Below are 18,601 nucleotides of genomic sequence, written 5' to 3' on the forward strand. Positions count from 1 at the left end.
CTGGCTGGCACTGCCCAAATATCATTAACTTTATGTTTAAATACCTAGAACCATTCAGTAACTGGCTGGCACTGCCCAAATATCATTAACTTTATGTTTAAATACCTAGAACCATTCAGTAACTGGCTGGCACTGCCCAAATATCATTAACTTTATGTTGTAACACTAGGCCGTGAGTTATCTCCCTTCACACAGAAATGAAAACAAAATAAACTTGGATGAGTGTTTCAAAAGCCACAGATATAGTAAAGCTCAAACAATAACAATAACAAAACATAACACTTTATTATATATATATATATATTTACAATAGGCATTCATAAGTACAACATTATGTAAGACATTTGATATCGTGTACCATTTGCAATAAAATATTCTGGATTTCAAAACCAAGCACAGATGGACTGCAGTTCAATACACGTACTAATAAAAATAAAGGAGTGTATAGTATATAGTATGTAGGATATTTTTGGTGATTTTATATTTGATCATAATTATGATACTATGTCAAAATTTCAATGTAACTATGGAATGGTTCAATTAGTACATGGTTCTGAATAATATTTGAAATCAGTGCGGAATATTAGAATGCCGGCAATATTTAAGAGTTCTGGAAAACAAACTTTGAATTGTTACTTTAAAGGTGATGAGATGGTGAAAAAAGGGATAAATCTAAAACTAATCATTGGTATGGACATAGAAACCTGTATCAAGCAATTCACTAGCCAAAAGTACACTGAGGAAAGGGAGGCCAAGGTCAGAATGATTTAATATCAGTTTGTCATAAACCATTGTAAAATAATGAATGTTAAAATAATGCTCTGGCTTCCATGAAAAATATGCTTCGGATGCATATGTACACTGCTAAATTTTGATTAATAATCAGATAAAACTAAAGGTATATTTACCTCAGGAGAATTGGTTAAAATGTAAATTTTGATTATTGATTTCAAAACAGAACTGGAGATGATAGCTCGATCCATCTTTTTGGTCTGCAGTTTTTTAAGCTCAAGAGAGGATTTTTTTTATATTACAATGACATGTACACTAAACAATGAAATGGGAAATGGTGTCATTTCATGTATACTTCTAGAAGGCCAATAATCATTCATCAATGACAAGTTCCTTAATTTTACAAAGTCACATATTACAAGGTGCTAAAACTCATACAACAAAAGTACATTGGAAGAGTAGCTTTTATATTTCCGTTTTTGAGAAAAAAATCAGTAACTTTGATGTCATACTTTTTTCATGTATTGTTTTTATTGTATATAGAAAAAAAGTCGCAAATCAAATTATAGAAATTTAAAGCGATGATTGAAGAAAAGTTAAATTAAAAAAAAAGTTCAATTCCACTTGTTTTTCAAGAGATAATGAAATGTTGATTGTAAAATATAACTTTGTTTAAATACATTTACAAAAATTTAGCTGAAATTTCTCATAACTTGAAAGTAGAGTGAAACTGGCATGAAGAGTACATTTTTCCCGTTTTAGCTCTTTTTCATGCTTCCCTTCCTCAGTCTTTCAAATATAGAGGCAGCCATTTTACGATCTGTAGATTTCACACTGCTGCTCTCTGACCGGGACCTAGTGTTACAATCGTTTTCATGACTTCCCTGACTAGAGGCCTCGTCCTGGGGTAGAAGGGGGCTACTTTCAGCAGAGATGTGTTTGAGATGAGCATTGTTTGCTAACATATTGTTAGATTTAGATGGCTTAGCATCCCCACACTGAGTTGTAGCGTCCAGTACGAAAGGAACAAAAGAAGCATTCGAAGAATCTGATCTGGACAGTGATTGGCTACTTTTCTGGTGAGTTGAGCTTTCACTTGATTTGGAATCACCATCAGGAGGTGTGAGTCTAACTACCAGGTTAGGGCACTGCAGTGCAGAATTGTCCATGGCCTTGGAGCCATTATTGTTGTCACTGCAGTTCTTATCGTCATGGTTACAGCTGGAAGGTGTGAGTAAGGGCTCCCTCGAGTCAGATTCATGTATATCTTGATGAAATGCTTCCTCTGGGAGAGGTTGCATTGCCAAGGGAGGTAAATTACCCGGAGGACGAATAATAGTTCCTTCTTTTTCTAAGGCGGGAATTGGATAAAATACAGGAAGCTGAGCATTGATTACATCTGGATTCTGAAAAAGTAGGGAAAACAAATTTTGTGATATTTTTCAAACACTCAATGCTATGGCCTATATTTCAATTTCAATTTGATAACCATATAACTATAATAAGACCAAAGTTTTAAAACCTAAATCCAATTTACAATGGTATAATATAACCATTTTTCAGTACCTGTTGTATATTTTTGAAAGGATTTATTGGTCAACTAGATATGTAAGCCACAGGCTAACTGCAGGAATACCCCAAAGGTCAATCCTAAATGATTATAAGAAGAAGGGTGTATGATTTCTATAACAATATTTAAAATGGATGACAGTGTCTAAGGTTACCTAATAAAAACAAGAGTGAGGACATCAAAATTCTTATAAGGTCACCTGAGATAAGCTCAATGACCTTTTCGATCTGGCTCTGTCCGACGTTGTGCGTCTGTCGTGAGTTAACATTTTCATATTTTCAACTTCTCAAAAACTGATAAAGTTTAGACCTATGGTAAAGTTTATCCCCCTCCAGGGAAGTTCACAATTTTGGTAAAGCACCTTAAGATCCTTCCACCTATGAAGAGTATTTGATTCTACCTTATTAGGGTCTGAAGAAGAAGATTTGCACCCTTTTTAGCCCCGCCCATCAGCCCCTTGGGGTCAGTCAGGGCCAATATGTGAATACCATCAAACTGCATGTCATCTCATCCTAATAATGTTAACCAATGTAAGTTAGAATGAATTCCAATACAAATCCAACAAATAATAGTCAAAAATGTGATTTCCCTGTATAAACTATAGTAAAGTTTACCCCATTCCCAGGGGCAAACATGACACCCCAGGGTCATGAAATTTACAATTTTGGTAAAGCGCCTTAAGACCCTTTCATCTATGAAGAGTGTTTAATTCCACCATGTCTGAGAGTAAAGAAGAAGATTTTTGAAATTTTAGTCAATTTGACCCTTTTAGGTCCCACCCCTCAGGCTCCTGGGAGGAGGGGCCCATACAATTCTCAGTTTTGGTTTACCTTTAGCCATCGAAGCTTCCTGCCAAATTTCATTGAATTTGGTTCAAAGGTTTTGGAGAAGAAATCAAAAATGTAAATTGTTTACAGACACACAACTACGGACTAAAGGGGCTAGAACAGGTCACTTGAGACTTCATCAAAGGTGACCTAATTATCAAACTAAACCTGTGATATGGGCAAATGGCTTCTTGATGATATATCAGGGATATAATATACTAACCTGTCAGTACCCTAGTGAACTTTCGAACCAGAACACTCAATTTGGTTTCAGGAAAAAATTGACAGAAATACATGCTAACTTAAGGTTGATTTGTCATAATTACTGAAATATCCAGGTGAGCAATCCACGCAGGCCCCATATGGTCCTTTTGTTCTGATAAAACAGATGTTTAGTCAGCCCTTAATTACTTGTTCTGTACTCAAATGACAGATGAAATACTAGGATTATATAATATTACAAAAGAATACCTTACTCCAGACTTACCTGTAAACACCTCTCTAAATGCTCCAGTAACTCGGTGAAGATTGGCCTTGTTTCTGGTATAGCTGCCCAGCAGATTGACATCAGTTGATAGCTGCAATATCAAAGGCAAATAGAACTTGTACATTCTAGATATAGACAACTAGTAATGTTAAACTGGGTACTATAACAGATGGGGACGATGGTAAAGTGTATACTATTACAGTTAAGGGACAATAGTAAATTATGTAGAATAACATGTAAAGGAAGATGGTAAATTATATAGAATTACATGTAGAGGAAGATGGTAGATTATATAGAATTACATGTAGAGGACAATGGTAAATTATGTAGAATTACATGTAGAGGACGATGGTAGATTATGTAGAATTACATGTAGAGGACGATGGTAGATTATGTAGAGGACGATGGTAGATTATATAGAATAACATGTAGAGGACGATGGTAGATTATGTAGAATTACATGTAGAGGACGATGGTAGATTATGAAGAATTACATGGAGAGGACGATGGTAGATTATGTAGAATTACATGGAGAGGACGATGGTAGATTATGTAGAATTACATGTAGAGGACGATGGTAGATTATGTAGAATTACATGGAGAGGACGATGGTAGATTATGTAGAATTACATGTAGAGGACGATCGTAGATTATGTAGAATTACATGTAGAGGACGATGGTAGATTATGTAGAATTACATGGAGAGGACGATGGTAGATTATGTAGAATTACATGGAGAGGACGATGGTAGATTATGTAGAATTACATGTAGAGGACGATGGTAGATTATGTAGAATTACATGGAGAGGACGATGGTAGATTATGTAGAATTACATGGAGAGGAAGATGGTAGATTATGTAGAATTACATGTAGAGGACGATGGTAGATTATGTAGAATTACATGGAGAGGATGATGGTAGATTATGTAGAATTACATGTAGAGGAAGATGGTAAATTATGTAGAATTACATGTAGAGGAAGATGGTAAATTATGTAGAATTACATGTAGAGGACAATGGTAAATTATGTAGAATTACATGTAGAGGAAGATGGTAGATTATGTAGAATTACATGTAGAGGAAGATGGTAGATTATGTAGAATTACATGTAGAGGAAGATGGTAGATTATGTAGAATTACATGTAGAGAAAGATGGTAGATTATGTAGAATTACATGTAGAGGAAGATGGTAGATTATGTAGAATTACATGTAGAGGAAGATGGTAGATTATGTAGAATTACATGTAGAGGAAGATGGTAGATTATGTAGAATTACATGGAGAGGATGATGGTAGATTATGTAGAATTACATGTAGAGGAAGATGGTAGATTATGTAGAATTACATGTAGAGGAAGATGGTAGATTATGTAGAATTACATGTAGAGGAAGATGGTAGATTATGTAGAATTACATGTAGAGGAAGATGGTAGATTATGTAGAATTACATGTAGAGGAAGATGGTAGATTATGTAGGTAGAATTACATGTAGAGGAAGATGGTAGATTATGTAGAATTACATGTAGAGGAAGATGGTAGATTATGTAGAATTACATGTAGAGGAAGATGGTAGATTATGTAGAATTACATGTAGAGGAAGATGGTAGATTATGTAGAATTACATGTAGAGGAAGATGGTAAATTATGTAGAATTACATGTAGAGGAAGATGGTAGATTATGTAGAATTACATGTAGAGGAAGATGGTAGATTATGTAGAATTACATGTAGAGGAAGATGGTAGATTATGTAGAATTACATGTAGAGGAAGATGGTAAATTATGTAGAATTACATGTAGAGGAAGATGGTAGATTATGTAGAATTACATGTAGAGGAAGATGGTAAATTATGTAGAATTACATGTAGAGGAAGATGGTAGATTATGTAGAATTACATGGAGAGGACGATGGTAAATTATGTAGAATTACATGTAGAGGATGATGGTAGATTATGTAGAATTACATGGAGAGGACGATGGTAGATTATATAGAATTACATGTAGAGGACGATGGTAGATTATGTAGAATAACATGTAGAGGACAATGGTTAATTATTAACTATTACAGGTAGAGGACAATGGTTAATTATTGACTATTACAGGTAGAGGACAATGGTTAATTATTTACTTTTACAGGTAGGGGACAATTGTTTATTATTTACTAGTACATGTAGAGGACAATTGTTTATTATTTACTAGTACATGTAGAGGACAATGGTTAATTATTAACTATTACAGGTAGAGGACAATGGTTAATTATTTACTATTACATGTAGGGGACAATTGTTTATTATTTACTATTACAGGTAGAGGACAATGGTTAATTATTAACTATTACAGGTAGAGGACAATGGCTAATTATTTACTATTACAGGTAGGGGACAATGGTTAATTATTAACTATTACAGGTAGAGGACAATGGTTAATTATTGACTATTACAAGTAGAGGACAATGGTTAATTATTAATTATTACAGGTGGAGGACAATGGTTAACAAGAGGCACAATGGGCCTGTATCGCTCACCTGGCTCTACAGCAACTTTGAAGTTGATTGAAGTCATTCTACAGATACTATGCTGATTATCATAGAAAGCTAGGTTTATTCATATTAATAAATTTTCTAGTCCTTCATTCCAGCATTTTATTGGCCTAATATCTGGTCTAGGAGGCTCTTGGCTATCGCAAAATTATTGTTTACAGATTTAAGCCGATTTCACCCCTGTGATCTTAAATGTAGGTCAAGGGTCATTCATTTGAACAAACTTTGTAGCCCTTCACCCCAGCATGCTACAGGCCCAATATCAAGTCCCTGGGCCTCTTGGTTATTAAGAAGAAGTCGTTTGAAGAATATAGCCTATTTGACCAATATGACCTGAAGTGTAGGTCAAGGCAATTCATTTGAACAAACGTGGTAGCCCTTCACCCAAGCATGCTACAGACCCAATACCAAGTCCCTGGGCCTCTTGGTTATTTAGAAGAAGTTGTTTGAAGATTATAGCCTATTTGACAAATGTGACCTTGAATGAAGGTCAAGGTCATTTATTTGAACAAACTTTGTAGCCCTTCACCCCAGCATGCTACAGGCCCAATATCAAGTCCCTGGGTCTCTTGGTTATTGAGAAGAAGTTGTTTGAAGATTATAGCCTATTTGACCAATGTGACCTTGAATGAAGGTCAAGGCCATTTATTTGAACAAACTTAGTAGCCCTTCACTCCAGCATGCTACAGGCCCAATATCAAGCTCCTGGGCCTCTTGGTTATTGAGAAGAAGTTGTTTGAAGATAATAGCCTATTTGACCAGTGTGACCTTGAATGAAGGTCAAGGTCATTTATTTGAACAAACTTGGTAGTCCTTCACCCTAGCAAGCTACAGGCTGAATATCAAGTCCCTTGGCCTCTTGGTTATTGAGAAGAAGTCGTTTGAAGATTATAGCCTATTTGACCAATGTGACCTTGAATGAAGGTCACAGTCATTTATTTTAACAAACTTAGTAGCCCTTCATCCCAGCATGCTACAGGCCCAATATCAAGTCCCTGGGCCTCTTGGTTATTGAGAAGAAGTCGTTTGAAGATTATAGCCTATTTGACCCATGTGACCTTGAATGAAGGTCAAGGTCAATTATTTGAACAAACTTGGTAGCCCTTCACCCCAGTATGCTACAGGCCCAATATGAAGTTCCTGAGCCTCTTGGTTATTGAGAAGAAGTTGTTTAAATGAAAAAGTTGACGCCGGACGGCCGGACGGCCGGAAAGACGGACGCCGCACCATGGCATAAGCTCACTTGCCCTTCGGGCAGGTGAGCTAATTATTGACTATTACAGGTAGAGGACAATGGTTAATTATTAACTATTACAGGTAGAGGACAATGGTTAATTATTTACTATTACAGATAGAGGACAATTGTTAATTATTTACTATTACAGGTAGGGGACAATTGTTTATTATTTACTATTACAGGTAGAGGACAATGGTTAATTATTAACTATTACAGGTAGAGGACAATGGTTAATTATTAACTATTACAGGTAGAGGACAATGGAGGACCATATCCATCAAAAGTACTTACATGGGCAATGGACAGTTATCTGGAGCCTCTAGTCGGCCACCTGTTGTTACAAATTGCATGACATCCTGATTTGTACGTCCTGGATAAGGCATGTATCCCATGGAGAAAATTTCCCACAACACAATACCGAAAGACCTGTAACAAGAGACTTTCTGTGGTCAAGGATTCAGGCCACAATAGACTCCAGGGTAAGGTACAATTTTTGTACTGTCTAAATGATTAATCATAATGAGTGCTCTCCCTGATATTAAAAGAAATTCTCAATAGGGAGGGCCATTTTACAACAAAAAATCCCAGAAGGAGGGATCTTAGTGCCCACCATTGAATGATCTTTATTGGTTCTATGTCAGACTGATTTTCTCTCTATCTTTTCTTGATCTTTCTTAAAAATCTGACTACAAGGGGATCCTACAAATTTGAGGAATATCCTTCCAGTACTTTTCAAGAAAAAGTGAAAACAAACTTCAATTCTCAAAATTAAAGATGGCTGTCTGTCAGCTATTTTGTTTTTCTGATCAAAAATCTAAATTGAATTGGCACAAATCAAGGAACCATGGGGAACATACACATAAAGTTTGAGGAATATCCCTCCAGTTCTTTTCAACAAATAGTGATAACAAACTTAAGTTTTCAAAATCCAAGATGGCAGCCTGTTGGCCATTTTATTTTTGTGATCAAAAAACAAAATTGAATTGGCACAACTAGGGACCATAGAGGAACATGAAGTTTGAGAATATCCCTCCAGTACTTTTCAAGAAATAGTGACAACAAGGATTGTTTACAGACTGCCTGACCAAAGACGCTGGGACGTGACTTTACTACCCACCATCTGATGATGGTGGGCTAATGAACGCATTGAGAAAATATGTAATATAACCCATGGAATTAGATATTAAATAAAATTTGTATTTATACTAAGCAAGTCAAATTCATAAAAAAAACTGGAGATTACATTAATGTGTCAACTAATTTCACCCAAACAAAATGTTTATCAGGAGGTGAACTGTCTTTACATTCAGACACTCTGATTCAGTTATATTGGGGAAACGACAATGACCTTTCTTACAAATATTCATTAAGTAAATGTGGGGAAAACAATTCTGCAAGTGCGTGTTCTTACAGTGAAAATCTGGTTTACCATCCTGTAGAGCAATATTTCTCTAAGTGAAGTGGAAGCTCTGTAGACCTGACTGTCAGACCACTCACTACATGGTCTACCAATATAAATCCTAACATTGAAAATTCAGCACAATAACAATACCAGGATATAACAATGAAACCTGGACAACTCAACCATGTGCCCATAGGAGTGTTTGATTAAATTACAAGTTCAAACACAAATAGCTTCTTTATTTATATATAATAAGTACATGCATGTATGTTCTGGGAATTAAAAAAAAAAAAAAAATGATAAAGACATTTTCAAATTAAAAACAAAAACAAATCAAGAAAGTTCCTTAAGTTTCTAAACATGAAGCACACAACCCTTACCAGACATCAGTTTTTGTTGTGAACAGGCCATCCAAGAAGGCTTCTGGCGGCATCCACTTAATTGGCAGCATAGCTTTACCACCTTTCTTGTAATAATCGGACCTAAAATTGAGTTCAAGTTCAGTTATAATATTACATAATATACATGTCCTTCCATAAACAACCATCTGACAGGTTGGTCAACTCTCATGTCCTTCCATAAACAACCATCTGACAGGGTTGTCAACTCTCATGTCCTTCCATAACAAACCATCTGACAGGATGGTCAACTCTCATGTCCTTCCATAAACAACCATCTGACAGGATGGTCAACTCTCATGTCCTTCCATAAACACCCATCTGACAGGATGGTCAACTCTCATGTCCTTCCATAAACAACCATCTGACAGGGTTGTCAACTCTCATGTCCTTCCATAAACAACCATCTGACAGGATGGTCAACTCTCATGTCCTTCCATAAACACCCATCTGACAGAGTTGTCAATTCTCTTGTCCTTCCATAAACACCCATCTGACAGGGTTGTCAACTCTCATGTCCTTCCATAAACAACCATCTGACAGGGTTGTCAACTCTCATGTCCTTCCATAAACAACCATCTGACAGGATGGTCAACTCTCATGTCCTTCCATAAACACCCATCTGACAGGGTTGTCAACTCTCATGTCCTTCCATAAACAACCATCTGACAGGATGGTCAACTCTCATGTCCTTCCATAAACAACCATCTGACAGGGTTGTCAACTCTCATGTCCTTCCATAAACAACCATCTGACAGGATGGTCAACTCTCATGTCCTTCCATAAACACCCATCTGACAGGATGGTCAACTCTCATGTCCTTCCATAAACACCCATCTGACAGAGTTGTCAATTCTCTTGTCCTTCCATAAACACCCATCTGACAGGATGGTCAACTCTCTTGTCCTTCCATAAACACCCATCTGACAGGATGGTCAACTCTCTTGTCCTTCCATAAACACCCATCTGACAGGATGGTCAACTCTCTTGTCCTTCCATAAACACCCATCTGACAGGATGGTCAACTCTCATGTCCTTCCATAACAAACCATTTGACAGGATGGTCAACTCTCATGTCCTTCGATAAACAACCATCTGACAGGATGGTCAACTCTCATGTCCTTCCATAAACAACCATCTGACAGGATGGTCAACTCTCATGTCCTTCCATAAACAACTATCTGACAGGGTTGTCAATTCTCTTGTCCTTCCATAGACAACTATCTGACAGGGTTGTCAATTCTCTTGTCCTTCCATAGACAACTATCTGACAGGGTTGTCAATTCTCTTGTCCTTCCATAGACAACCATCTGACAGGATGGTCAACTCTCATGTCCTTCGATAAACAACCATCTGACAGGGTTGTCAACTCTCTTGTCCTTTCATAAACAACTATCTGACAGGGTTGTCAACTCTCTTGTCCTTCCATAACAACTATCTGACAGGGTTGTCAACTCTCATGTCCTTCCATAAACAACCATCTGACAGGATGGTCAACTCTCATGTCCTTCCATAAACACCCATCTGACAGGGTTGTCAACTCTCATGTCCTTCCATAAACAACCATCTGACAGGTTGGTCAACTCTCATGTCCTTCCATAAACACCCATCTGACAGAGTTGTCAATTCTCTTGTCCTTCCATAAACAACCATCTGACAGGTTGGTCAACTCTCATGTCCTTCCATAAACACCCATCTGACAGCCTTGTCAACTCTCATGTCCTTCGATAAACAACCATCTGACAGGATGGTCAATTCTCTTGTCCTTCCATAAACAACCATCTGACAGGGTTGTCAACTCTCATGTCCTTCCATAACAACTATCTGACAGGGTTGTCAACTCTCATGTCCTTCCATAAACAACCATCTGACAGGATGGTCAACTCTCATGTCCTTCCATAAACACCCATCTGACAGGGTTGTCAACTCTCATGTCCTTCCATAAACAACCATCTGACAGGTTGGTCAACTCTCATGTCCTTCCATAAACACCCATCTGACAGAGTTGTCAATTCTCTTGTCCTTCCATAAACAACCATCTGACAGGTTGGTCAACTCTCATGTCCTTCCATAAACACCCATCTGACAGCCTTGTCAACTCTCATGTCCTTCGATAAACAACCATCTGACAGGATGGTCAATTCTCTTGTCCTTCCATAAACAACCATCTGACAGGGTTGTCAACTCTCATGTCCTTCCATAAACAACCATCTGACAGGATGGTCAACTCTCATGTCCTTCCATAAACAACCATCTGACAGGATGGTCAATTCTCTTGTCCTTCCATAAACAACCATCTGACAGGATGGTCAACTCTCATGTCCTTCCATAGACAACCATGTGACAGGATGGTCAACTCTCCTTTGAGTTAGACTCACGTTATACCACCTAGAAAACTACGGAATCTTGCTGAGAACATGTAGTATTTAAATGAGACACTACTGTTACTGAGAACATGTAATATTTAAATGAGACACCACTGTTACTGAGAACATGTAATATTTAAATGAGACACCACTGTTACTGAGAACATGTAATATTTAAATGAGACACTACTGTTACTGAGAACATGTAATATTTAAATGAGACAGCACTGTTACTGAGAACATGTAGTATTTAAATGAGACACCTGCACTGTTACTGAGAACATGTAATATTTAAATGAGACACCACTGTTACTGAGAACATGTAATATTTAAATGAGACACTACTGTTACTGAGAACATGTAATATTTAAATGAGACAGCACTGTTACTGAGAACATGTAGTATTTAAATGAGACACCTGCACTGTTACTGAGAACATGTAATATTTAAATGAGACACCACTGTTACTGAGAACATGTAGTATTTAAATGAGACACTACTGTTACTGAGAACATGTAATATTTAAATGAGACACTACTGTTACTGAGAACATGTAATATTTAAATGAGACACCACTGTTACTGAGAACATGTAGTATTTAAATGAGACACCACTGTTACTGAGAACATGTAATATTTAAATGAGACACCACTGTTACTGAGAACATGTAATATTTAAATGAGACACTACTGTTACTGAGAACATGTAATATTTAAATGAGACACCACTGTTACTGAGAACATGTAGTATTTAAATGAGACACCACTGTTACTGAGAACATGTAATATTTAAATGAGACACCACTGTTACTGAGAACATGTAGTATTTAAATGAGACACTACTGTTACTGAGAACATGTAATATTTAAATGAGACACTACTGTTACTGAGAACATGTAGTATTTAAATGAGACACCACTGTTACTGAGAACATGTAACTGTTACTGAGAACATGTAGTATTTAAATGAGACACCACTGTTACTGAGAACATGTAATATTTAAATGAGACACCACTGTTACTGAGAAAGAATGAATACACCAAGCAATTCTTACCTATATATATCTCTGGCCATACCAAAATCAGCAATTTTTGCCATTCTGTCTGCATTTTTACAAGTCAGTAAACAATTTCGAGCTGCAATATCCCTGTAAAGAAAATCCGTTTGATACTGATTTGAAAATATATTCAAAGAGGCTAATCTCAATGATTGAACTGCATGAATCAAGTCAACATGGCTTTATGATATCAATACAAAATATCAGACAAAACTTATAGTCAAACTCTGTCCTTTGTTGAAATGAATCAACACTGAGTTTTATCAATATTATAGCTTGATAATTTGACATACATTATAAGTATATCACAAAATTACTAGTTTAGAAATACATGGAGAACATTTGACTTTATTCTTCTAATTCCGTGACATAAACCTTTAGTTGGGGAACAGAATAGAAGCTACATTAAGGAATGTTTAATGATGATGCATGTACATGTACATTGTAATTGCTAATTATTCATGTTTATTACAGCAGTTTTTTCACTACTTTGAAAATTTGATCATAACAAATAAATTATAGATTAAGACAATTTTTGGAACTTAAAGCCACATACTCATGAAGAAACATATATCAATGTTTACAATTTGAGCTTTTTACAGTTTTTGGACTTGATACATAACAGATTATCGTGAATCAGAAACTGAAAGAAAATGTGTATTTATGAAAGTGTACAGGGAATCTCAAAAATAATAACTGTGGCTGCTGGACCAAGTTTCTCTGAAAATTAGTCCCACAATGCAACGGCGGGTTTAACAGTCCATACAAAATGCCGGAACGCTGCAAGCATGGAACTGCGAAAACGCAGACAGATTCTGCCAAAAAAAAAAGACACAAAAGTGTGTGGAATCGGCAAAACCCGAGCATTTCCTTAGGATAGGAAATGTTTCATTGGAACTTTACGAGAGAAATAAAAGGAATAGACTAGTATTCCGATTTTTCCGGACGTCTATTGGATTGCTGGTTTGCTTCACCGATCAATGATTTTATCAATGTTTTATTGTATGCATATTACTACATTTTAAAATTAAGTATCTATATGTAAACTTTATAATGTTTGTTTATTTTGTTCAGTTACCTGGGTATTACGTGAATATTCTGTTAATATGTTTAAATGAAAGAATTATTAAGCAAAGTTCACTTATGCTTGATATGTAAACAAAGGAGTTATTTTTATACACTGATGTCTCAGGACTCCCCCGGTGAAGCGTCCAGGCCAGTGGTCATTTTAATGTTGGGAGAGCATGAATGAGCATCTTGGATTGCCATTAATATACGTGTGCAACTAGAATTTTAGGTTGTTCGGGAGTATGTGGCTTTGAACAAGAGGCCCGATGGGCCTGCATTGCTCACCTGGTATTCACTTGTTTGATGATTTATTCAAAAGAACTTCATTCTGGGCTATTTAGGTAATAAGTAGAAGTCTTTCACATGTTTGAACAATATGACATCTATGACCTTGAATATATGGTTTCACCCCGTTTGAAGGAATTTGACCCCTGTGACCTTGAATATCGGTCAAGGTCATATCTTTTTACAAAATTTGTCCTGGCTCGTCCAAGGAACCCATCAGCCAAATATCATGACTCTGGAAGTCTTGGATAATGAGAAGTTTTTAAGGAATTTGACCCCAGTGACCTTGAATATGAGCTAGGTTATTTCTTTTCACAAATTTTGTTAGGCCTTAATGAAGATACTTATCAGCAAATATGATAACTCTGGGAGTCTTGTATAGTGAGAAGAAGTCTTTTTAAAGGTTTTAAAATATTTGACCCCTGTGACATTGAATATGGATAATAAGGTCATTTCTTTTCGCTAACTTTTGTTCATCCAGAGAACCTGTAAGCCAAATATGAGGGCTAATTGATAAGTTGTGAGCCTCGTATTGAAGGATTTGAATTTTGCCGGATATATTGTATTATTTTTCAACATAATCCCCTTGAGTATCTTTAATAGAACTCATTTTCTTAGCTGTCCAGAAAGTTATCCACTGCATGTTAGGGTTTGGGTGCCTGAAATAGCTGTTTCCAGTTCTGGAAAAAGATGAAAGTCTGATGGAGCGAGATCAGGTGAATAAGGCGGATGTCCAATCAATTTAAAGCCACAATAGTGAATGGCAGCCATGGCAATGACAGACTCTTTCAACCTAACCCTAACTGATTTTGTCCATTTAGCACAAGCCGCTTGTCTTGTTTACTTTAGAGTGCTACCTCATCAATATAAACTAACCAAATTAGACCAGTCCTTTGGTACACGGCCCTAGTCAGAGAATAGTAGGACTTAAGAACATCCTTGAGTACCTCCTTCAATACGAGGCTCACAACTTATCAATCAGCCCTCGTATCATAACTCTGGGACTCTTTATTAGTGAAAAGAAGTTGTTAAATGAAAAAGCTGATGTCAGAAGGACAACAGACGCTGTACCATGGCATAGGCTCATTTTGTCATTTGGGTCATGTGAGCTAATTAATCTATGTAAGTAAAAACCAGAATTAAGTTATTGTACCTGTGTATGAAGTGGCACTCCTCAAGGTGCTGGCAGCCCTTGGCTATATCTACCGACAGTTTGAGTAGGTCAGCTACAGTCAATAATGAGGATAATGTTCCCTGCAACATCAAATTAAATCACATGAAACTGGATATTTCCTCTCTCCAAACTCATGTCTATATACACTCGTTAATAAATCTACCCTTCTGTGACCCTAAAACCACTGCTAGCATTTATATGTAAAACAGTCTCATACACATACCCGATACATATAATTAGGATATTATAATACTAATGAGGATAACAATAATGGTATACACTTTATTTAGGGTTGATGACATTTTGAGTCTCAAGACTCTTCTTCAAAGTGATTGACATCAATATGACATCAATATACAATATTTACAACATGTAAAATTAAAGCAGCACATACAAACGTTGATATCACAGTAATTTAGATTGAAGAAGTGTACAGATGTCACGATAAAAGTTGTGCAATGATTTGTATAAAACACATGTGACAATACATACAGTTCATATCAATATCATACTATGTATCTAAAACAAGTATCAAAGTTGGGCATTGGGAGTTGCATAAAATAAAACAAAGAGATTGCGATACAATAATAAGATAATAATTATATACTATTAAAACTTCCAGACAGTGATATTCTCATGTTATAAAACTTGACATATGCTTCTTAATTTGCATTCAAGCTTAAAGTTTGGTAGGCTTTTGCACTCATAACATTGTCTGGTAACCTAATCCAAAGTATTAATTGGGCCATTGAATAAAAATGAATTTCTAAATTTCTTAGCCTTGTTTGGGAATGACACATTTCCCTCCAGTAGATAGCTTTATCTGTCTATCATGGATACTAGAAATTTATAATGACATTACAGTCCAGGTTATTCGGACGATGTTTGTTAAAATACAAGAGGCCCAGGGGCCTTAACGGTCATCTGACTCTAAATTAAAACCCTTATATTATTGTAGTATGTATTCTCTGTAGCAAGTATATAGTGGCACTGTTGGCCATGGTGGCCATCTTGGATTTCTGACTGACCCAATAAATAACAACACTTGGTCTGGACCATCTAAGGATAATTTCTGGTAAGTTAGAACTGAATCCCACTGGTGGAATTTGAGAAGAAGTTTGAAATAGGCATTGTTCAGGAAAACCATGATTGCACAATCATGTAACAAAATGGCCGCCATGGCTGCCAAGTCAATGATTTTACTAGGCCAAAAAATAACAACACTTTGTTGGCCCTCCTTCCTTAACATCCTCACCCATTTCCAGCTCAATGGCACCAATGGAACTGGAGAAGAAGTTTAAAACGTGTTTTTCAAGATGGCGGCCATCTTGGATTTCAGACCATTCAAAAAATAACAACACTTGGTCAGGATCCTCTCAGGAACATGTCAGGCAAGTTTCAGCTCAATAGCACTGGTGGAACTCGAGAAGAAGTTTAAAATGTGTTTTTCAAGATGGTGGCTATGGTGGCCATCTTGGATTTCGAATCGGCCCGAAAAATAACAACACTTGGTCAGGATCATATCAGGATCATTTCAGGCAAGTTTCAGCCCAACAGCACTGGTGGAACTTGAGAAGAAGTTTAAAATGTGTTTTTCAAGATGGCGGTTATGGCGGCCATCTTGGATTTCGAATCGGCCCGAAACATAATACCACTTGGTGGGGATCATGTCAGAATCATTTCTGGCAAGTTTCAGCCCAACAGCACTGGTGGAACCTGAGAAGAAGTTTAAAATGTGTTATTCAAGATGGTGGCCACGGCAGCCATCTTGGATTTCGGACCGACCCGAAAAATAACAACACTTGGTCGGGATCATATCAGGATCATTTCAGGAAAGTTTCAGCTCAATAGCACTGGTTGAACTTGAGAAGAAGTTTAAAATGTGTTTTTCAAGATGGCGGCCACGGCGGCCATCTTGGATTTCTGATCGACATGAAAAATAACAACCCTTGGTCAGGATCATATCAGGATCATTTCAGGCAAGTTTCAGCTCAATAGCACTGGTGGAACATGAGAAGAAGTTTAAAATGTGTTTTCAAAATGGCGGCTATGGCGGCCATCTCGGATTTCGGACCGACCCGAAAAATAACAACACTTGGTCAGGACCATATCAGAATCATTTCAGGCAAGTTTCAGCTCAATAGCACTGGTCGAACTTGAGAAGAAGTTTAAAATGTGTTTTTCAAGATTGCGGCTATGGTGGCCATCTTGGATTTCGGACCGACCCGAAAAATAACAACACTTGGTCAGGACTATCTCAGGTTCATTTCTAGCAAGTTTCAGCTCAATAGCACTGGTGGAACATGAGAAGAAGTTTAAAATGTGTTTTCAAAATGGCGGCTATGGCGGCCATCTCGGATTTCGGACCGACCCGAAAAATAACAACACTTGGTTAGGACCATCTCAGGATCATTTCAGGCAAGTTTCAGCTCAATCCCATTGGTGGAACTTGAGAAGAAGTTTGAAATGTGAAAAGTTTACGCACGGCGGATGGCGGACGGCGCACGACGACGGACGAAGCATGATGACTATAGGTCATCCTGACCCTTCGGGTGCAACATCTAAAATGCAGTTATATATCCCTTAGCTGAGGTTTAACCTGGTCAATAGGTTTATTATCTTTATACAGTTAGTGCCTTTATCTGAAGTTGATACCTGATCAATGGATTTATTAACTCTACACAGTTATAGCCTTTTTTTGAGGTTGATACCACTAGTCAATGGATTCATCAACACAAGGAAAGATCATATATTAGAGTGAGGGCATAGTACTAGGTCAACATTTTTTTTTGTCAAAATGATGATTAATTATGATTAGCAGGTAAAAATTTAGAAAAAGCACAATTCTCTGTAACTGCTAATTAAGTATATACTGGAAGAATTGAAGTTAAGCTGAGAAACTTGACCTGCAAGTAAGAAATTTATTTTGTGGGTCATATCAATTTTTTCCCAAAATAATGAAACTTAAATATTTTGCCCCAAAAAAAAATTAAAAAAGAAAATGTCATCAATGAAATCATGTAACCTATTTTGCAGTGATACATGATAAATATCACACATTATGAAAGAATAAAACATGACCATTTCAGGGAAATGAAAAATGATGCAACACATTTAATTGTGTTTTTTTCTTTTTATCTCAAATTAAGGAGGAGTTATCTTAATTCTCTATGTAATCCATCACATTATTCTCTCACAAACTGCACTCATTTGATTTCTTGTTTGAGTGGAGACATTTTTTTTCTGGAAATAGCATTTTTCAGTGCTCCATATCCCATTAAGTACCTTAATCATATGTAAAATCTTTTTTTTTTGTGGTCATATTACAGTACTCGTCATTGTCAAAGTAAATCAAGCTCTATAAGTATCAGATGTGAAGTACACATCTTTATTCCTGCAGTGTAAGTCAGACAGGTGTAAACCAATAAAAGATATACTGTAACAATTGATTTGAATTTTATAAT

At 36.6% G+C, this 18,601-nt stretch overlaps 1 protein-coding gene across 1 annotated transcript in view; it reads right to left on the reverse strand.

The window, feature by feature from the left end:
• Nucleotides 1-266: 266 nt before the first annotated feature.
• The window catches only part of LOC117324316 (ALK tyrosine kinase receptor-like), a 289,372-nt gene continuing 271,037 nt past the window's right edge, over nt 267-18,601 (reverse strand). The window contains 6 exon segments of the mRNA XM_033880102.1: nt 267-2,138; nt 3,617-3,707; nt 7,680-7,814; nt 9,171-9,272; nt 12,608-12,700; nt 15,117-15,217. Coding sequence (XP_033735993.1) covers nt 1,491-2,138; nt 3,617-3,707; nt 7,680-7,814; nt 9,171-9,272; nt 12,608-12,700; nt 15,117-15,217 — 1,170 coding nt within the window. The 3' untranslated portion in view covers nt 267-1,490.

This window comes from Pecten maximus, chromosome 3, assembly GCF_902652985.1.
Source record: "Pecten maximus chromosome 3, xPecMax1.1, whole genome shotgun sequence".
NCBI classification, from domain to species: Eukaryota; Metazoa; Mollusca; class Bivalvia; order Pectinida; family Pectinidae; genus Pecten; species Pecten maximus.